Source organism: Oncorhynchus mykiss, chromosome 4 (genome assembly GCF_057628025.1).
Source record: "Oncorhynchus mykiss isolate SJ-2025 chromosome 4, ASM5762802v1, whole genome shotgun sequence".
NCBI lineage: Eukaryota > Metazoa > Chordata > Actinopteri > Salmoniformes > Salmonidae > Oncorhynchus > Oncorhynchus mykiss.
Genome location: NC_143025.1, coordinates 3970825 through 3993881, shown reverse-complemented (window position 1 = coordinate 3993881; position 23057 = coordinate 3970825). Strand labels below are relative to the sequence as shown.

Sequence of the window (23057 nt, the reverse complement as noted above, 5' to 3'; positions counted from 1 at the left end):
GAGAGAGAGAGGGACGACAGCGAGAGAGGGACGACAGCGAGAGAGAGGGACGACAGCGAGAGAGAGGGACGACAGAGAGAGAGAGAGGGACGGCAGAGAGAGAGAGAGAGGGACGACAGAGAGAGAGAGAGAGAGGTGAGGTTTGGGGGCCACTCAATAAACTGTATTTTAAAATGTGGGACAAACATCCAATTGAAGCCCTACATGCAGAATTCTGTCGGAAAATTCTACAAGTCCAGAGAAATACACCTACTAATGCTTGTAGGGCAGAATTGGGCCGTTTTCCAGTAATAATGAAAATACAGAAAAGATCATTAAAATTTTGGCTACATCTAAATTCAAGTCCAAATTCGAGTCTGCGATTTAAAGCACTTCAAGCCCAAGAGCTGAGCCCAGAAACGAGCCCTCTCAGTCAGCTGGTGTTGGACCTCACCAACCAAGCTGACACCAGCACTGCTTCAAAAGAAAGAATTCCAATAAGCAAAATCATGAACCAATCAAAGGAATCATATTTACAATACTAGAAAAACGAAACAAAATCCCAAAGCCGACTAAATTGCTATCTGACCCTAAACAGAGAATATGAATTGGCTGATTATCTCTACTCTGTCAGAGATACGAAGCAGAGACAGATCCTTACCAAGTACAGGCTGAGTGACCACCGATTGGCAATAGAAACCGGCAGACATAAAAAGACATGGCTACCCAAAGAGGAGCGTGTATGTGGTCACTGCATGACAGGGGAGGTAGAGACAGAGATGCACTTTCTCCTTTACTGTGATAAATATTCCTCACAAAGAGATTCATTATTCACAGAAATGACTACATATATTCCACATTTTTACAAATTGAACCCAGAGGAAAAACTAAGAATACTCATGGGCGAAGGAGCAATGGCTCCTCTTGCAGCCAAATATGTATTTTCCTGCCATAGCCTGAGGGACACTGAATAATAACATCTGCATAGTAAACAGTAACTTACTTATTATTACTATTATTGTTATTACTATAATTATTAATGTTTACTGTAGACTGTTACCATTTTATTGTATTTATTTTTGTATTTAATTTTGTATTATTATTTACTACCATTTTATATTATTATTTGCTATCATTTATAATTTTGTTACAATGTATATTGTATACATTGTTGCTTTGGCAATATTGACACAATGTTTTTCATGCCAATAAAGCAGCTTGAATTTGAGAGAGAGAGAGACTGATAACTCTGGAGAGAGAGAGAGAGAGAGAGAGAGACTGATAACTCTGGAGAGAGAGAGAGAGACTGATAACTCTGGAGAGAGAGAGAGAGACTGATAACTCTGGAGAGAGAGAGAGAGACTGATAACTCTGGAGAGAGAGAGAGAGACTGATAACTTTGGAGAGAGAGAGAGAGACTGATAACTTTGGAGAGAGAGAGAGAGAGAGAGAGAGAGAGTGAGAGACTGATAACTCTGGAGAGAGAGAGAGAGAGAGAGAGAGAGAGAGAGAGACTGATACCTCTGGAGAGAGATAGAGAGACTGATAACTCTGGAGAGAGAGAGAGAGAGACTGATAACTCTGGAGAGAGAGAGAGAGAGACTGATAACTCTGGAGAGAGAGAGAGAGAGAGAGAGAGAGAGAGACTGATACCTCTGGAGAGAGAGAGAGAGAGAGAGAGAGAGAGAGACTGATACCTCTGGAGAGAGAGAGAGAGAGAGAGAGAGAGAGAGAGAGAGAGAGAGAGAGATAACTCTGGAGAGAGAGAGAGAGAGAGAGAGAGAGAGAGAGAGACTGATAACTCTGGAGAGAGACTGATACCTCTGAAGAGAGAGAGAGACTGAGGGACAGACAGAGACAGAGGGACGGACAGAGAGAGAGAGAGGGACGGACAGAGAGAGAGAGAGAGAGAGACGGACAGAGAGAGAGAGAGAGACGGACAGAGAGAAAGGGACGGACAGAGAGAGAGGGACGGACAGAGAGAGAGACAGGGACGGACAGAGAGAGAGACAGGGACGGACACAGAGAGAGACAGGGACGGACAGAGAGAGAGACAGGGACGGACAGAGAGAGAGAGAGGGACGGACAGAGAGAGAGACAGGGACGGACAGAGAGAGAGACAGGGACGGACAGAGAGAGAGACAGGGACGGACAGAGAGAGAGAGAGAGGGACGGACGGACAGAGAGAGAGAGAGACAGGGACGGACAGAGAGAGAGACAGGGACGGACAGAGAGAGAGAGAGAGGGACGGACGGACAGAGAGAGAGAGAGGGAGGGACGGACAGAGAGAGAGAGGGACAGAGAGAGGGAGAGGAAGAGACAGGACAACATAATGATTGAGATGAATAGTTTCACATGAAGTTAATTTCATATCACATGTAACAAGACAGTTTAGTTACCTGGAGGAAATGGATGTGATCCTCTGTGTGTGAGAGCTGCTCCAGCTCAGTGCTTCTCTTCCTCAGCTCAGCTATCTCCTGCTTCAGTTGCTCCAGGAGTCCTTCAGCTTGACTCACTTGAGCCTTCTCTTGGGCTCTGATCAGCTCCTTCACCTCAGAGCTCCTTCTCTCAATGGAGCGGATCAGCTCAGTAAAGATCTGATCACTGTCCTCCACTGCTGACTGTGCAGAGAGCTGGAGAGAGAGAGAGAGAGACAGAGAGAGAGAGACAGAGAGAGAGAGAGAGAGAGAGAGAGAGAGAGAGAGAGAGAGAGAGACAGAGAGAGAGAGAGACAGAGAGAGACAGAGAGAGACAGAGAGAGAGAGAGACAGAGAGAGACAGAGAGAGAGAGACAGAGAAAGAGACAGTAGGTTCAGTAGCCTCTCTGCACCTCATTGAGTCAGAACTCTGCCACCCTGCTCTCCAGGTCCACCAGGACTTGTCCTCCCTCCTGGACAGACAGGTACAGAACACCTCTTGGTCCTGCTCTACTCTCCCCCCTCCTGGACAGACAGGTACAGAACACCTCTTGGTCCTGCTCTACTCTCCCCCCTCCTGGACAGACAGGTACAGAACACCTCTTGGTCCTGCTCTACTCTCCTCCCTCCTGGACAGACAGGTACAGAACACCTCTTGGTCCTGCTCTACTCTCCTCCCTCCTGGACAGACAGGTACAGAACACCTCTTGGTCCTGCTCTACTCTCCTCCCTCCTGGACAGACAGGTACAGAACACCTCTTGGTCCTGCTCTACTCTCCTCCCTCCTGGACAGACAGGTACAGAACACCTCTTGGTCCTGCTCTACTCTCCTCCCTCCTGGACAGACAGGTACAGACCACCTCTTGTTCCTGCTCTACTCTCCTCCCTCCTGGACAGACAGGTACAGAACACCTCTTGGTCCTGCTCTACTCTCCTCCCTCCTGGACAGACAGGTACAGAACACCTCTTGGTCCTGCTCTACTCTCCTCCCTCCTGGACAGACAGGTACAGAACACCTCTTGGTCCTGCTCTACTCTCCTCCCTCCTGGACAGACAGGTACAGAACACCTCTTGGTCCTGCTCTACTCTCCTCCCTCCTGGACAGACAGGTACAGAACACCTCTTGGTATATCATATATATCATATATATATATATATATATATATATATATATAAATATCATTTCATCATTCAGAACTTTAAGCATATCTTTGGGAGGACGTCCAGCCTGTTTGACAAAGATAAAGATAAAGACCAGCAGGGTCAGATGTTCAAATCTGAGCAATGTTCCCATGATTGATAGTTTCCTGGTAGCTTTGCCACAACACTGTCTCTGTGTGTTTGTGTCATCTCATGTTTGACAAAGATATTATCAAAGATAAACTAAGATTTTTTTCCCATTTTTGCAGCCATTACTGACAAAATAATCAAATGTAATGTTTTTTAACCAAAAACTCTACATGGAAAGCAGAAAGCTGTGATCAATTAAATACAATATTAACTAGATATTTTCTGTGTCATTTATAGCCTGGCACAGATAGTAAAACTACATTAAATACAATGTTAACTAGATATTATCTGTGTCATTTATAGCCTGGCACAGATAGTAAAACTACATTAAATACAACGTTAACTAGATATTATCTGTGTCATTTATAGCCTGGCACAGATAGTAAAACTACATTAAATACAACGTTAACTAGATATTATCTGTGTCATTTATAGCCTGGCACAGATAGTAAAACTACATTAAATACAACGTTAACTAGATATTATCTGTGTCATTTATAGCCTGGCACAGATAGTAAAACTACATTAAATACAACGTTAACTAGATATTATCTGTGTCATTTATAGCCTGGCACAGATAGTAAAACTACATTAAATACAACGTTAACTAGATATTATCTGTGTCATTTATAGCCTGGCACAGATAGTAAAACTACATTAAATACAACGTTAACTAGATATTATCTGTGTCATTTATAGCCTGGCACAGATAGTAAAACTACATTAAATACAACGTTAACTAGATATTATCTGTGTCATTTATAGCCTGGCACAGATAGTAAAACTACATTAAATACAACGTTAACTAGATATTATCTGTGTCATTTATAGCCTGGCACAGATAGTAAAACTACTGTAGCGACCCGCACAGACAGCTGTGTGTTATGTGTTCGGCTAGTAGGTGGTTGTGTTGTACTTACCAGTTCCCAGTGTTCGCGGGGTCCGACATGCCAATCAACCTGCTATCTGCCAATCACAGGAATGCCTGGGATGTTCTGATGCCGGGCATCCTGGTGGTTGGCGGAGTGGCGTGGAGGGGGCGGGGCATTGGAAGTTAAGGTTCAGCCTTTGTTCTCTCTCTTACGTCTGGGCTTCACAAGAGAAGGTCCCGATTGGCTTGTGGGGTATCTTTCATTTATTTGGCGTGAGCTAAGGCCAAACAGTAGCCTGTGTAAAGTTGCTAATAAACCGTCAATTCGTAACTCAATCCTCTGTCTGGACAATTGTTCCTTTATGATCTAGTCAGGTCATTACACTACATTAAATACAACGTTAACTAGATATCATCGCCACATAATTTATGTCGAATTTAAAAGACACCGTTACCGTTAGTAACGTCTGATTATGACCAAAGTCTATAGTAGTGAAAACTCTCTCTCTCTATTCTAACTTACCACACATTCACATCACTGCCTCGACATGAACGTGTCCTGTCAGAGCCGTTTCCTGTCCGTTAACTGTTAACAGTCTCGAGCCACAGCTTAACCAATGAGCTACAAGGAGGACTGACAGTCACGAGCGGTGCAGCAGCCTCTGCAGCAGCAGCCTCCCCCGGGTCCTAGTGCCCGCCCGGTAAGACGGTTAAGATGCGATGGAACGGTTGACGGAGAGAAAATAAATCACAGAGAAAATATATTGACTGATATATTGAATTGTTTAGGGAAGCTTTAGCTTTGGCTTTAATACATTCTGAAAATACTTGAAAACCAAAAGAGAAAAGAATAGTAGCCCTCCTCAGGAACAACAAAACCCTCACAGACCAACTTCTTCTTCTATGATATAATGGAGGTCCTCAAACCAACGTTAAAGGGGCATGGCGCCACCTACTGTTCTGGAGTGTGTTCAATCACGGTTTACACCACTCTAAATCCTCCTACCTAACTCAGTACTTCTGAGAAAATAAAAGAGTCCTACTAACTTCTAATAGACCCTCCCCCATCCCCCAAATCACTTCCAAGTGTAATGTTTACTGTCCATTTCTGATTGTTTATTTCACTTTGTTTATTGTCTATTTCACTTGCTTTGGCAATGTAAACATATATTTCCATGCCAATAAAGCCCTATGAATTTAATTCAATTGAGAGAGAGACAGTTCCATATTAATGTCTAGGGGACATGAGTCGTCATGGTTACTCATGGTTATGTGATGAGGCAGCCCAGCTGGTTACATGAACCAGTCTATTCTCTGAAAGGGGTCCAGACAGCCTGGTCCCAACAGTGGGGTCAGTGGGATTGGATAGGGGCCCCTCTCTCTCTCTGACTGGAGGAGAGAAGTGAAATGGTGTGTCTCCTCTGGTCAACAATACTCACCTTGAGAGACTCCACAGCCTGTTGGAGCTCCTTCAGCTTCTTCTCTCTCTCCTGGAATCTCTGCTGGACCTTCTGCTGACTCATCCCCAGCTGCCTCTGTGGAGAATCCCTCTTCAATGAGCTATCAAGCTTTATTAGTCCAGTAGATCAATAGTATAGTAATGTGACATAGGACCCATAGAGAGGAAGGTCTACAATCCTGAGGAAGTCCCTTTACAATATTATATTATGTTGCTATGTGAATGATTATAGTTTTTATGGTAGGCCTACATGTATCAAGGGGTTGAGACTGAACTTTGGACTCATAAAAGGCCATTCAGAATGATAATAGTGTTTGACTTTAGAAAATGGAGATACATTTGGAGAATCTGGGTTAACATATCTATATAGTCAAGGTTTGTGTTCATATTTGTTCTGCCGTGGATTGATTTAATTTGAATCTCATATTCAAACAGATTTAGTTCCTACTGTATCTTAAATTCTTTGTTTATCAGACAGTCACCAATAAGTTGTTCTGGTCTTACCTGTTTCTCAGTCCTCTCTGCCTCAGCTGACACTGTATCATGGCCTTTATGTTCATCCATCACACACAGCAGACAGATACACTGCTGATCGGTACGACAGTAAACCTCCAGCAGTTTGTCATGATGAGAGCAGATCTTCTCCTGTAGTTGTGCCGTGGCTTTGACCAGCTTGTGCTTCTTGAAAGCAGGAGATTCATAGTGAGGTTGGAGGTGAGTCTCACAGTAAGAGGCCAGACACGCCAGACAGGACATGAGGGCTTTCTGCTTTCTGGTCCCAGTGCAGACATCACACACCACATCTCCAGGTCCAGCATAGCACAGAGCCTGAGGGGGAGCAGCCTGGAGTCCTGTCTTCTTCAGTTTCTTCACCACTTCAGTCAGCACAGTGCTCCTGTTCAGAACAGGCCTTGGGATAAAGGTCTGTCTGCACTGTGGACAGCTGTAGACACCTTTCAGATCATCCTGATCCCAGCTTTCTTTAATACAGCCCATACAGTAACTGTGTCCACAGGCAGTAGTCACCGGATCCTTCAGTAGACCCAGACAGATGGAGCAACAGAACAGTTCCTGATTCTCTGCCATTTTGGTGCTCTCTCCCGTAGGTTAAGCAGTGGCAGTGTGAAAGATTACTTTCTGTTTCATGGAACTCTACACCAGAGGACAGGGAGTGGCTTCCTACTGGACTGGGTTCTCTGTATGTAGAGGGGGAGTGGCTTCCTCCTGGACTCTGTTCCCTGTATGTAGAGGGGGAGTGGCTTCCTCCTGGACTGGGTTCTCTGTATGTAGAGGGGGAGTGGCTTCCTCCTGGACTGGGTTCTCTGTATGTAGAGGGGGAGTGGCTTCCTTCTGGACTGTGTTCCCTGTATGTAGCGGGGGAGTGGTTTCCTATTGGACTGGGTTCTCTGTATGTAGAGGGGGTGTGGTTTCTTTGAAAGGAAGTGTGACAGTGTGTTGGGTAGTAGACAGAGGTGGTCAGTATTTATGTTATATGTATTTGAAACATATATGTGAATTACTTCTGAGTATTTTGTCGTTTGAATTACACTGGGCTGAACTGCTCTCCAATGTATTTTGTATTTTTTATTTAAAATCCGAAATAGTTGTATTTTTTACCCCTTTTTCCTAGTTTCCAATTGGTAGTTACAATCTCGTCCCATCGCTGAACCATCCATAAGGACTCGAGAGGCAAAGGTCGAGAGCCTTGCGTCCTCCCGAAACGCAACCCAACCAAGCCGCACTGCTTCTTGACACAATGCCCTCTTAACCCGGAAGCACCAATGTGTCGGAGGAAACACTGGCGACCGTGTCAGCGTGCACTGTACACCCGGCGACCGTGTCAGCGTGCACTGTACACCCGGCGACCATGTCAGCGTGCACTGTACACCCGGCGACCGTGTCAGCGTGCACTGTACACCCGGCGACTGTGTCAGCGTGCACTGCGCCCGGCCCGCCACAGGAGTCGCTCGTGCACATTGGCACAAGGACATCCCTGCCGGCCAAACACTCCCCAAACCCAGACAACGCTGGGCAAAATGTGGACCGCCCCATGGGTCTACTGGGTCAACAGAGTTTGGACTCAAACCAGGATCTCTAGTGGCACAGCAGTAAGATACAGTGCCTTAGGACACCGACAACTCGGGAGGCCTGTCATGGAGATTCTAACCAATAGGGAGAGAGACTAGATTATTCAAACAGCAACTTTATTATCAGATCAAATCTGGATCAGTTGACCATCACTCAACAGTGCAGAGTCTAAAGTTCAACAAACACTGTTGGGTCTCATCTTTTCTAGAAAAGTACAACCTCTTTGGCTACATGGCAGGTAGCAGCTGTGTGAAGACATGGGTGGAGGCATAGAGTGCAGACAGTGATAACCACCAGTTTCATGACTCTTTTCTGATGATATTTAGGTGCTGCTGCTCCAGCTAGTTTCTGTTCTCTGGCATGTCTCCACCCAGCTGGATCCTTTGCAGATACCAAAAAACAGGACATGTCACTTACAGTGGTCACACCCAAACAGCACTTGGCCGCATTCCTGAGGTACACAAAGGCAGTTTGTTTCAGTAGAAACTTACGAGCTAATAACTATGCATCATTCTCTGGGTAGAAAACAGATTGACAGAGGAGACATACAGGTAGTGGGTTAGTGTGGGTTACTGATCCTAGACAGAGGAGGCATACAGGTAGTGGGTTACTGATCCTAGACAGAGGAGACATACAGGTGTGGGTTAGTGTGGGTTAGTGATCCTAGACAGAGGAGACATACAGGTAGTGGGTTAGTGTGGGTTACTGATCCTGCCCAGAGGAGACATCCAGGTAGTGGGTTAGTGTGGGTTACTTATCCTAGACAGAGGAGACATACAGGTAGTGGGTTACTGATCCTAGACAGAGGAGACATACAGGTAGTGGGTTAGTGTGGGTTACTGATCCTAGACAGAGGAGGCCTACAGGTAGTGGGTTAGTGTGGGTTACTGATCGTAGACAGAGGAGACATAGATGGTAGTGGGTTAGTGTGGGTTACTGATCCTAGACAGAGGAGACCTACAGGTAGTGGGTTAGTGTGGGTTACTGATCCTAGACAGAGGGGACATACAGGAAGTGGGTTAGTGTGGGTTACTGATCCTAGACAGAGGAGACCTACAGGTAGTGGGTTAGTGTGGGTTACTGATCCTAGACAGAGGGGACATACAGGTAGTGGGTTAGTGTGGGTTACTGATCCTAGGCAGAGGGGACATACAGGTAGTGTGTTAGTGTGTGTGTTTTTGGTGCAGTGTGAGTTGACTACAGAAATTATCCTAGGTGTCTGTTGCCTGGTCATAGATTTGTGTCCTCGCCAACTCTATTGATGTCATTGTCAAGCCAAACATTTGGCATCACCATGAGTGACAAGGAGTTGGCATGATGACACAAATAGACTGGGACTCAGGCTAAGATCTGCAGCAGTAAGGAATGTCTGTCTACTCCCCCTCAGTCACATCAATGATTCATCTGACTAACCTACCCTCTACTATAAATCAGCCCACAAGGTGAAAAATCTGCCGGTGTGCCCTTTAGCAAGGAACTTAACCCTAATTGCTCCTGTAAGTCTCTGGATAAGAGGGTCTGCTAAATGACTAAATGTAAATCCCAGTCAGGATGGAAGGTAGAAGATCTGACTGTCTTATGGTAGTTGAAGACTGGTCGTCAACTTCAAACATGTTCTCAAAAGGGGGGCTGATCTAATAGTGCTATAATTTCATTTCCCATGGAGCCTTGCGTTAATACGTAAAGTGTGTGTATGTGTGTGTGTGTTTGGAGAGGGGATGCTAAGCCTGCTTGTTGTAGTACAGTACTTTACCACATCTCTCTGTGTGTGTGTGTGTGTGTGTGTGTGTGTGTGTGTGTGTGTGTGTGTGTGTGTGTGTGTGTGTGTGTGTGTGTGTGTGGAGAGGGGATGCTAAGCCTGCTTGTTGGAGTACCACGTGTACCACTGTACCACGTGTGTGTACCACGTGTACCACGTGTGTGTGTGTGTACCACTGTACCACGTGTGTGTGTGTGTGTGTGTGTGTGTGTGTGTGTGTGTGTGTGTGTGTGTGTGTGTGTGTGTGTGGAGAGGGGATGCTAAGCCTGCTTGTTGTGGTACAGTACTGTACCACATCTGTCTGTGTGTGTGTGTGTGTGGAGAGGGGATGCTAAGCCTGCTTGTTGGAGTAAGGTACTTTACCACGTCTGTGTGTGTGTGTGTGTGTGTGTGTGTGTGTGTGTGTGTGTGTGTGTGTGTGTGTGTGTGTGTGTGGAGAGGGGATGCTAAGCCTGCTTGTTGTAGTACAGTAATTTACCACATCTGTGTGTGTGTGTGTGTGTGTGTGTGTGTGTGTGTGTGTGTGTGTGTGTGTGTGTGTGTGTGTGTGTGTGTGTGTGTGTGTGTGTGTGTGTGTGTGTGTGTTTGGAGAGGGGATGTTTAAGCCTGCTTGTTGTAGTACAGTACTGTACCACGTGTGTGTGTGTGTGTGTGTGTGCATCTCTCTGTGTGTCGTCTCCCCTCATCCATTCCTCACCTGTTTCTGGGTCTGTTGCCATTGCTGAGGCTGCCTCCTACCAGTGTTTCTAGGGAGGTCAGAGCAGAGCGGCTCAACAGAGGACAACATGGTCAATACAACAACAACAACAACAACAAGACCACTGGGGGAAATAAGAACAGAGGACAACATGGTCAAAACAACAACAACAACAACAACAACACCAACAACAACAACAACAACAACAACACCACTGGGGGACATAAGAACAGAGGACAACATGGTCAAAACAACAACAACAACAACAACAACAACAACAACAACACCACTGGGGGACATAAGAACAGAGGACAACATGGTCAAAACAACAACAACAACACCAGACCACTGAGGGAAATAAGAACAGAGGACAACATGGTCAATACAACAACAACAACAGACCACTGAGGGAAATAAGAACAGAGGACAACATGGTCAAAACAACAACAACAACAGACCACTGAGGGAAATAAGAACAGAGGACAACATGGTCAATACAACAACAACAACAACAACAACAACAACAACAACAACAACAACAACAACAACAACACTGGGGGAAATAAGAACAGAGGACAACATGGTCAATACAACAACAACAACAGACCACTGAGGGAAATAAGAACAGAGGACAACATGGTCAAAACAACAACAACAACAGACCACTGAGGGAAATAAGAACAGAGGACAACATGGTCAATACAACAACAACATCAGACCACTACAGAGACGGACAGAGAAGAAGTCAATAACGGACAGGGTCGTGTTTAGAAACTCAATACAGAAGAAAACACAGTGAAACAGGAGGTAGAGAACTATCTGAAATTGTTCAATGTCAAATGACTGTTTAGTTTTGCAACACATTTTGTTATGATTTGTGCTCAAATGAACACAACCCAGCTTCAATAGAGACCAGCAACAGAGGACAGCATCAACAGGGTTGAGTTCAGGTGGATGACAATATAGACATTATGGTGTGTGAACACAACCCAGCTTCAATAGAGACCAGCAACAGAGGACAGCATCAACAGGGTTGAGTTCAGGTGGATGACAATATAGACATTATGGTGTGTGAACACAACCCAGCTTCAATAGAGACCAGCAACAGAGGACAGCATCAACAGGGTTGAGTTCAGGTGGATGACAATATAGACATTATGGTGTGTGAACACAACCCAGCTTCAATAGAGACCAGCAACAGAGGACAGCATCAACAGGGTTGAGTTCAGGTGGATGACAATATAGACATTATGGTGTGTGAACACAACCCAGCTTCAGTAGAGACCAGCAACAGAGGACAGCATCAACCGGGTTGAGTTCAGGTGGATGACAATATAGACATTGAAGTTAGTAGTAGGCTTAACGTAATGATCAAAGAGATGATATGATTCATTGATAGACCTACTGGGCAGAGAGACACATTAAGTGGATAGCAGAAAACAACTGTTTACCACTACTTCTAGGACAGACCAGGGACTGTGATTGGTCTCTGCAGTTGAACAAACTGTTCTTCATCCTGACAGCACACAGGACTGCTGGCCAGAAGGTTGAGGGTTCTCTGACAGCACACAGGACTGCAGGCCAGAAGGTTGAGGGTTCTCTGACAGCACACAGGACTGCAGGCCAGAAGGTTGAGGGTTCTCTGACAGCACACAGGACTGCAGGCCAGAAGGTTGAGGGTTCTCTGACAGCACACAGGACTGCTGGCCAGAAGGTTGTGGTTTCTCTGACCACACACCTGTCTATATAAGGTCCAATACAGTGCATGTCAGAGCAAAAACCAGCCATGAGGTTGAAGGAATTGTCCGCAGAGCTCCGAGACAGGATTGTGTCGAGGCACAGATCTGGGGAAAGGTACCAAAACATTTCTGCAGAATTGAAGGTCCCCAAGAACACAGTGGCCTCCATCATTCTTAAATGAAGAAATTTGGAATCACCAAGACTCTTCCTTCAAGCTGGCCACCCGAAAAACTGAGCATTCGGGAGAGAAGAGCCTTTGTCAGGTACGTGACCGATGACCTGATGGCCACTCTAACAGAGCTCCAGAGTTCCTCTGTGGAGATGGGAGAACCTTCCAGAAGGACAGCCATCTCTGCAGCACTCCCACAATCAGGCCTATATGTTTGCGTGGCCAGACGGAAGCCACTCCTCAGTAAAAGGCACATGACAGCCCGCTTGGAGTTTGCCAAAAGGCACCTAACGAACCTAACGAACTCTCAGACCATGAGAAATAAGATGCTCTGGTCTGATGAAACCAAGATTGAACTCTATGGCCTGAATGCCAAGCGTCACGTCTGGAGGAAACCTGGCACCATCCCTACGGTGAAGCATGGTGGTGCAGCATCAAGCTGTGGGGATGTTCTTCAGCGGCACGGACTGGGAGACTAGTCAGGATTGAGGGCAAGATGAACAGAGCAAAGTACAGATAGATCCAATATAAAAACCTGCTTCAGAGCGCTCAGGATCTCAGACTGGGGTGAAGGTTCACCTTCCAACAGTACAACAGCCCTAAGCACACAGCCAAGACAACTCAGGAGTGGCTTTGGGACAAGTCTCTGAATGTCTCTGACTGGCCCAGCCAGAGTTGAACCTGATCTACCATCTCTGGAGAGAACTGAAAATAGCTGTGCAGCACAGACAGCAACAACAACCACCTCAGGGAAGTTGGTTGTATTTACATCTGTCACAGTAGAGAGACAGACAGACAGACAGACAGACAGACAGACAGACAGACAGACAGACAGACAGACAGACAGACAGACAGACAGACAGACAGACAGACAGACAGACAGACAGACAGACAGACAGACAGTTTACTATGACTGGATGTAGGGATGCAGTGTTGAATGCTTCCTTTAGGTCTCCTGGTCTCTTGGGATATAAACTGTGACTACAGAGAGAGAGTCCTAACCATTCAATCAATGTACACAACACAGTCATCATTACACTGAGTGGATTCTATGGATGTAATATATCATCATATTATATAATACAATATCATATAATGACTAGAATAGAATAAGAGTTTGGACATGAAAGAGCCAGATGTTTTGACTTGTCTCTATAACTCTCAGTCTCTAAACCACTAGGATACCTGTCACCTTGACAGTGTGTCTCTAAACCTCTAGGATACCTGCCACCTTGACAGTGTTTCTCTCTACCTCTCAGTCTCTAAACCACTAGGATACCTGTCACCTTGACAGTGTGTCTCTCTACCTCTCAGTCTCTAAACCACTAGGATACCTGTCACCTTGACAGTGTGTCTCTCTACCTCTCAGTCTCTGAAGACACCCAGCCATGGTTAGGATTATTAGAGAAGCTTTTCCTGCTGAAAGACAGTTTAATTTCATCTGGTTTCAGAAATAATGTATTGTATATGTTCATAACCCCGTCCACCTATAAGATGTGGGGGATCTGTGTGACTAAGAAGAGACACAAAGAACTCTGATTGTAAAACGTCTTCTCTTTTTAGTCCTAGATATGTCTCTAACCCTGATCCTAGACCTGTCAGTAATAACCACACTGTAATGTAAAGTGTTCCATTCTAGGGTTACTGCTGAATGTAGTACCTCTAACCCTGACCCTAGACCTGTCAGTAATAACCACACTGTAATGTAAAGTGTTCCATTCTAGGGTTACTGCTGAATGTAGTACCTCTAACCCTGATCCTAGACCTGTCAGTAATAACCACACTGTAATGTAGTGTTCCATTCTAGGGTTACTGCTGAATGTAGTACCTCTAACCCTGACCCTAGACCTGTCAGTAATAACCACACTGTAATGTAAAGTGTTCCATTCTAGGGTTACTGCTGAATGTAGTACCTCTAACCCTGACCCTAGACCTGTCAGTAATAACCACACTGTAATGTAAAGTGTTCCATTCTAGGGTTACTGCTGAATGTAGTACCTCTAACCCTGACCCTAGACCTGTCAGTAATAACCACACTGTAATGTAAAGTGTTCCATTCTAGGGTTACTGCTGAATGTAGTACCTCTAACCCTGATCCTAGACCTGTCAGTAATAACCACACTGTAATGTAAAGTGTTCCATTCTAGGGTTACTGCTGAATGTAGTACCTCTAACCCTGATCCTAGACCTGTCAGTAATAACCACACTGTAATGTAAAGTGTTCCATTCTAGGGTTACTGCTGAATGTAGTACCTCTAACCCTGATCCTAGACCTGTCAGTAATAACCACACTGTAATGTAAAGTGTTCCATTCTAGGGTTACTGCTGAATGTAGTACCTCTAACCCTGACCCTAGACCTGTCAGTAATAACCACACTGTAATGTAAAGTGTTCCATTCTAGGGTTACTGCTGAATGTAGTACCTCTAACCCTGACCCTAGACCTGTCAGTAATAACCACACTGTAATGTAAAGTGTTCCATTCTAGGGTTACTGCTGAATGTAGTACCTCTAACCCTGACCCTAGACCTGTCAGTAATAACCACACTGTAATGTAAAGTGTTCCATTCTAGGGTTACTGCTGAATGTAGTACCTCTAACCCTGACCCTAGACCTGTCAGTAATAACCACACTGTAATGTAAAGTGTTCCATTCTAGGGTTACTGCTGAATGTAGTACCTCTAACCCTGATCCTAGACCTGTCAGTAATAACCACACTGTAATGTAAAGTGTTCCATTCTAGGGTTACTGCTGAATGTAGTACCTCTAACCCTGACCCTAGACCTGTCAGTAATAACCACACTGTAATGTAAAGTGTTCCATTCTAGGGTTACTGCTGAATGTAGTACCTCTAACCCTGACCCTAGACCTGTCAGTAATAACCACACTGTAATGTAAAGTGTTCCATTCTAGGGTTACTGCTGAATGTAGTACCTCTAACCCTGACCCTAGACCTGTCAGTAATAACCACACTGTAATGTAAAGTGTTCCATTCTAGGGTTACTGCTGAATGTAGTACCTCTAACCCTGATCCTAGACCTGTCAGTAATAACCACACTGTAATGTAAAGTGTTCCATTCTAGGGTTACTGCTGAATGTAGTACCTCTAACCCTGACCCTAGACCTGTCAGTAATAACCACACTGTAATGTAAAGTGTTCCATTCTAGGGTTACTGCTGAATGTAGTACCTCTAACCCTGACCCTAGACCTGTCAGTAATAACCACACTGTAATGTAAAGTGTTCCATTCTAGGGTTACTGCTGAATGTAGTACCTCTAACCCTGACCCTAGACCTGTCAGTAATAACCACACTGTAATGTAAAGTGTTCCATTCTAGGGTTACTGCTGAATGTAGTACCTCTAACCCTGACCCTAGACCTGTCAGTAATAACCACACTGTAATGTAAAGTGTTCCATTCTAGGGTTACTGCTGAATGTAGTACCTCTAACCCTGACCCTAGACCTGTCAGTAATAACCACACTGTAATGTAAAGTGTTCCATTCTAGGGTTACTGCTGAATGTAGTACCTCTAACCCTGACCCTAGACCTGTCAGTAATAACCACACTGTAATGTAAAGTGTTCCATTCTAGGGTTACTGCTGAATGTAGTACCTCTAACCCTGACCCTAGACCTGTCAGTAATAACCACACTGTAATGTAAAGTGTTCCATTCTAGGGTTACTGCTGAATGTAGTACCTCTAACCCTGATCCTAGACCTGTCAGTAATAACCACACTGTAATGTAAAGTGTTCCATTCTAGGGTTACTGCTGAATGTAGTACCTCTAACCCTGACCCTAGACCTGTCAGTAATAACCACACTGTAATGTAAAGTGTTCCATTCTAGGGTTACTGCTGAATGTAGTACCTCTAACCCTGACCCTAGACCTGTCAGTAATAACCACACTGTAATGTAAAGTGTTCCATTCTAGGGTTACTGCTGAATGTAGTACCTCTAACCCTGACCCTAGACCTGTCAGTAATAACCACACTGTAATGTAAAGTGTTCCATTCTAGGGTTACTGCTGAATGTAGTACCTCTAACCCTGACCCTAGACCTGTCAGTAATAACCACACTGTAATGTAAAGTGTTCCATTCTAGGGTTACTGCTGAATGTAGTACCTCTAACCCTGATCCTAGACCTGTCAGTAATAACCACACTGTAATGTAAAGTGTTCCATTCTAGGGTTACTGCTGAATGTAGTACCTCTAACCCTGACCCTAGACCTGTCAGTAATAACCACACTGTAATGTAAAGTGTTCCATTCTAGGGTTACTGCTGAATGTAGTACCTCTAACCCTGACCCTAGACCTGTCAGTAATAACCACACTGTAATGTAAAGTGTTCCATTCTAGGGTTACTGCTGAATGTAGTACCTCTAACCCTGACCCTAGACCTGTCAGTAATAACCACACTGTAATGTAAAGTGTTCCATTCTAGGGTTACTGCTGAATGTAGTACCTCTAACCCTGACCCTAGACCTGTCAGTAATAACCACACTGTAATGTAAAGTGTTCCATTCTAGGGTTACTGCTGAATGTAGTACCTCTAACCCTGATCCTAGACCTGTCAGTAATAACCACACTGTAATGTAAAGTGTTCCATTCTAGGGTTACTGCTGAATGTAGTACCTCTAACCCTGACCCTAGACCTGTCAGTAATAACCACACTGTAATGTAAAGTGTTCCATTCTAGGGTTACTGCTGAATGTAGTACCTCTAACCCTGACCCTAGACCTGTCAGTAATAACCACACTGTAATGTAAAGTGTTCCATTCTAGGGTTACTGCTGAATGTAGTACCTCTAACCCTGACCCTAGACCTGTCAGTAATAACCACACTGTAATGTAAAGTGTTCCATTCTAGGGTTACTGCTGAATGTAGTACCTCTAACCCTGATCCTAGACCTGTCAGTAATAACCACACTGTAATGTAAAGTGTTCCATTCTAGGGTTACTGCTGAATGTAGTACCTCTAACCCTGACCCTAGACCTGTCAGTAATAACCACACTGTAATGTAAAGTGTTCCATTCTAGGGTTACTGCTGAATGTAGTACCTCTAACCCTGACCCTAGACCTGTCAGTAATAACCACACTGTAATGTAAAGTGTTCCATTCTAGGGTTACTGCTGAATGTAGTACCTCTAACCCTGACCCTAGACCTGTCAGTAATAACCACACTGTAATGTAAAGTGTTCCATTCTAGGGTTACTGCTGAATGTAGTACCTCTAACCCTGACCCTAGACCTGTCAGTAATAACCACACTGTAATGTAAAGTGTTCCATTCTAGGGTTACTGCTGAATGTAGTACCTCTAACCCTGATCCTAGACCTGTCAGTAATAACCACACTGTAATGTAAAGTGTTCCATTCTAGGGTTACTGCTGAATGTAGTACCTCTAACCCTGACCCTAGACCTGTCAGTAATAACCACACTGTAATGTAAAGTGTTCCATTCTAGGGTTACTGCTGAATGTAGTACCTCTAACCCTGACCCTAGACCTGTCAGTAATAACCACACTGTAATGTAAAGTGTTCCATTCTAGGGTTACTGCTGAATGTAGTACCTCTAACCCTGACCCTAGACCTGTCAGTAATAACCACACTGTAATGTAAAGTATTACCTCATTCTCAATGATCAGTCTGTACATACAGTATTCATTTCACCTACAGTACATTGTATCAATATCAAGTTCCCTCCTCATTACAACCACGTATTAATCATTATAGACACTTATGTATTATAAGTGAGTTAAGGCATTAAAGGTAATTCAATTATAGATATATACTTCATAGAAACTGTTACCCTTTATATATTCTAACCACTCTATTTAATATTAAGGGTCCTAACCCGAACACATTGTACAGTTTTACAACCACGTATGAGTTATTATGGACACTTATAGTTAGTATCACAGCACATCAGTTTAAGACTTTACAACATTCATTAAAAGCATTATAGATATGTACTTCATAGAAACTGTTACCCTTTATATATTCTAACCACTCTATTTAATTTATTCTATATTAAGGGTCCTAGGAACTAAGGCCTTCTTGTAACGGTTTTCTTGAGGTGAAGGAGAGGCGGACCAAAACGCAGCGTGGTGGTTATTCATGGTTCTTTAATATAGAGAGACAGGAACAATCACCCACAAACACACAGTGAAACCCAGGCTACCTAAGTATGATTCTCAATCAGAGACAACTAATGACACCTGCCTCTGATTGAGAACCATACTAGGCCGAAACATAGAAATCCCCAAAATCATAGAAAAACAAACATAGACTGCCCACCCCAACTCACGCCCTGACCATACTAAATAATGACAAAACAAAGGAAATAAAGGTCAGAACGTGACACTTCTCAACTTTGCCTGCAGTTTTCTCTCTCCCTCCCTTCCTCTAACCCCTCCCTCTCTCACTCCTTCCTTCCCTCCCTTTAACCCCAGCCCTCTGGCAGAACCAGGAAGTCCATCCCCTTCACAAGTTCTCTTCTGAGGAAACAAAACTGATCTGAGTCTCTGTGTCGTCTGTCTGTGTGAGAGTGAACAACCGTCCAAATGGCTCAGCAGGGAGTTCTGCTGGACCAGGACCAGTTCTGTTGTTCTGTCTGTCTGGATCTACTGAAGGAGCCGGTCACTATTCCCTGTGGACACAGTTACTGTAGGAGCTGTATTGAGGGCTGCTGGGATCAGGATGATCTGAAAGGGGTCTATAGCTGTCCTCAGTGCAGAGAGACCTTCATTCCAAGGCCTAATCTGAGGAAAAATAACATGTTGGCTGAGCTGGTGGAGAAACTGAGGAAGACAGGACTCCAGGCTGCTCCCCCTCCTGCTCTGTGCTATGCTGGACCTGGAGATGTGGCGTGTGATTTCTGCACTGGGACCAGGAAGCAGAAAGCCCTCATGTCCTGTCTGGTGTGTCTGGCCTCTTACTGTGAGACTCACCTCCAACCTCACTATGAATTTTCTGCTTTGAAGAAGCACAAGCTGGTCAAAGCCACCGCACAACTACAGGAGAAGATCTGCTCTCATCATGACAAACTGCTGGAGGTTTACTGTCGTACCGATCAGCAGTGTATCTGTTATCTGTGTACAATGGATGAACATAAAGGCCATGATACAGTGTCAGCTGCAGCAGAGAGGACTGAGAAACAGGTAAGACCAGAACAACTTGTTGGTGACTGTCTGATAAACAAATAATTAAAGATCTGTTTGAATATGAGATCATTCAAATTAAATGGATCCACAACTATGAACACAAACCTTATTTATATATTGAACCAGATTCTCCAAATGTATCACCATTTTCTAAAGTCAAACACTATTATCATTCTGAATGGCCTTTTATGAGTCCAAAGTTCAGTCTCAACCCCTTGATACATGTAGGCCTACCATACAAACTATAATCATTCACATTGCAACATAATATAATATTGTAAAGGGACTTCCTCAGGATTGTAGACCTTCCTCTCTATGGGTCCTATGTCACATTACTATACTATTGATCTACTGGACTAATAAAGCTTGATAGCTCATTGAAGAGTGATTCTCCACAGAGGCAGCTGGGGATGAGTCAGCAGAAGGTCCAGCAGAGATTCCAGGAGAGAGAGAAGAAGCTGAAGGAGCTCCAACAGGCTATGGAGTCTTTCAAGGTGAGTATTGTTGACCAGAGGAGACACACCATTTCACTTCTCTCCTCCAGTCAGAGAGAGAGAGAGAGAGAGAGGGGCCCCTATCCAATCCCACTGACCCCACTGTTGGGAACAGGCTGTCTGGACCCCTTTCAGAGAATAGACTGGTTCATGTAACCAACTGGGCTGCCTCATCACATAACCATGAGTAACCATGACGACTCATGTCCCCTATACATTAAAATGGAGCTGTCTCTCTCTCAATTGAATTAAATTCATAGGGCTTTATTGGCATGGAAATATATGTTTACATTGCTAAAGAAAGTGAAATAGACAATAAACAAAAGTGAAATAAACAATCAGAAATGAACAGTAAACATTACACTTGGAAGGGATTTGGAGGATGGGGGAGGGTCTATTAGAAGTTAGTGGGACTCTGTTATTTTCTCAGAAGTACTGAGTAAGGTAGGAGGATTTAGAGTGGTGTAAACCGTGATTGAACACACTCCAGCACAGTAGGTGGCGCCATGCACCTTTAACGTTGGTTTGAGGACCTCCATTATATCATAGAAGAAGAAGTTGGTCTGTGAGGGTTTTGTTGTTCCTGAGGAGGGCAACTATTCTTTTCTCTTTTGGTTTTCAAGTATTTTCAGAATGTATTAAAGCCAAAGCTAAAGCTTCCCTAAACTATTCAATATATCAGTCAATATATTTTCTCTGTGATTTATTTTCTCTCCGTCAACCGTTCCATCGCATCTTAACCGTCTTACCGGGCGGGCACTAGGACCCGGGGGAGGCTGCTGCTGCAGAGGCTGCTGCACCGCTCGTGACTGTCAGTCCTCCTTGTAGCTCATTGGTTAAGCTGTGGCTCGAGACTGTTAACAGTTAACGGACAGGAAACGGCTCTGACAGGACACATTCATGTCGAGGCAGTGATGTGAATGTGTGGTAAGTTAGAATAGAGAGAGAGTTTTCACTACTATAGACTTTGGTCATAATCAAAGCTTTGTTAACCAATAGGTTTTTATGTGAGGCTGCCTGTAAGTTACAGTGTAACAGACGTTACTAACGGTAACGGTGTCTTTTAAATTCGACATAAGTTATGTGGCGATGATATCTAGTTAACGTTGTATTTAATGTAGTGTAATGACCTGACTAGATCATAAAGGAACAATTGTCCAGACAGAGGATTGAGTTACAAATTGACGGTTAATTAGCAACTTTACACAGGCTACTGTTTGGCCTTAGCTCACGCCAAATAAATGAAAGATACCCCACAAGCCAATCGGGACCTTCTCTTGTGAAGCCCAGACGTAAGAGAGAGAACAAAGGCTGAACCTTAACTTCCAATGCCCCGCCCCCTCCACGCCACTCCGCCAACCACCAGGATGCCCGGCATCAGAACATCCCAGGCATTCCTGTGATTGGCAGATAGCAGGTTGATTGGCATGTCGGACCCCGCGAACACTGGGAACTGGTAAGTACAACACAACCACCTACTAGCCGAAAACATAAGTGCTTCTACACCTGCATTGCTTGCTGTTTGGGGTTTTAGGCTGGGTTTCTGTACAGCACTTTGAGATATCAGCTGATGTACGAAGGGCTATATAAATAAATTTGATTTGATTTGACTTTTGATTTGATAACACACAGCTGTCTGTGCGGGTCGCTACAGTAGTTTTACTATCTGTGCCAGGCTATAAATGACACAGATAATATCTAGTTAACGTTGTATTTAATTGATCACATCTTTCTGCTTTCCATGTAGAGTTTTTGGTAAAAAACATTACATTTGATTAGTTGTCAGTAATGGCTGCAAAAATTGGAGAAAAAAATATATATTTTTGTCAAACAGGCTGGACTTCCTCCCAAAGATACAGTGCCTTCCGAAAGTATTCAGCCCCCTTGAACTTTGCGACCTTTTGCCACATTTCAGGCTTCAAACATAAAGATATAAAACTGTCTTTTTTTGTGAAGAATCAACAACAAGTGGGACACAATCATGAAGTGGAACAACATTTATTGGATATTTCAAACTTTTTTAACAAATCAAAAACTGAAAAATTGGGCGTGCAAAATTATTCAGAGATGTATATGTTTTTGCTCTTTATTCTTTGTTATAGAGCCAAAAAGATTGGAGAAGTGGTTTACCCATACATCTCCATTTTGGATAGATAATTCTTCGTGTTGTTGTTTGTTTAGTGTTTTCCAATTTTCCCAGAAGTGGTTAGTCTATGGATTCTTCAATTACATTGAGCTGATTTCTGACATGCTGTTCCTTCTTTTTCCGTAGTGTATTTCTGTATTGTTTTAGTGATTCACCACAGTGAAGGCGTAGACTCAGGTTTTCCGGTTCTCTATGTTTTTGGTTGGACAGGTTTCTCAATATCTTTCTTAGATTTTTGCATTCTTCATCAAACCATTTGTCTCATTATTGTTAATTTTCTTTGGTTTTCTATTTGAGATTTTTAGATTTGATAGGGAAGCTGAGAGGTCAAATATACCGTTAAGATTTTCTACCGCCAAGTTTACACCTCACTATTACAGTGGAACGTTTTACCCAGGAAATTGTCTAAAAGGGATTGAATTTGTTGTTGCCTAATTGTTTTTTGGTAGGTTTCCAAACTGCATTCCTTCCATCTATAGCATTTCTTAATATTACTCAGTTCCTTTGGCTTTGATGCCTCATGATTGAGTATTGCTCTGTTTAAGTAGACTGTGATTTTGCTTTGGTCTGATAGGGGTGTCAGTGGGCTGACTGTGAACGCTCTGAGAGACTCTGGGTTGAGGTCAGTGATAAAGTAGTCTACAGTACTACTGCCAAGAGATGAGCTATAGGTGTACCTACCATAGGAGTCCCCTCGAAGCCTACCATTGACTATGTACATACCCAGCGTGCGACAGAGCTGCAGGAGTTGTGACCCGTTTTTGTTGGTTGTGTTGTCATAGTTGTG

The 23057-nt window shown here is 44.0% G+C and overlaps 1 protein-coding gene and 1 pseudogene across 2 annotated transcripts; one reads left to right on the top strand and one right to left on the bottom strand.

Annotated features, from left to right (window-relative positions):
• Positions 1-5682: 5682 nt before the first annotated feature.
• On the bottom strand, positions 5683-7227 carry LOC149983657 (E3 ubiquitin/ISG15 ligase TRIM25-like). Its single transcript, XM_090230883.1, has 2 exons — positions 6521-7227; positions 5683-6092 (listed from the first exon to the last, which is right to left on the bottom strand). The coding sequence occupies exons 1-2, from the start codon at positions 7100-7102 to the stop codon at positions 5910-5912; spliced, it is 765 nt and encodes a 254-aa protein (XP_090087009.1). The 5' UTR covers positions 7103-7227; the 3' UTR covers positions 5683-5909.
• Positions 7228-18957: 11730 nt separating this feature from the next.
• Positions 18958-20331, top strand: LOC149983656 (E3 ubiquitin-protein ligase TRIM47-like; annotated as a pseudogene). Its single transcript, XR_016495024.1, has 2 exons — positions 18958-19627; positions 20029-20331. The product of XR_016495024.1 is annotated as an E3 ubiquitin-protein ligase TRIM47-like (transcript).
• The last annotated feature ends 2726 nt before the right edge of the window (positions 20332-23057 follow it).

Excerpts from the sequence above, each read along its gene's own strand:
- LOC149983657 (XM_090230883.1), bottom strand. The coding sequence starts at position 7,102 with ATGGCAGAGAATCAGGAACTGTTCTGTTGCTCCATCTGTCTGGGTCTA. Across the intron at positions 6,093-6,520 it reads CAGAGAGGACTGAGAAACAG|AGGCAGCTGGGGATGAGTCA; the intron begins GTAAGACCAGAA and ends GATTCTCCACAG.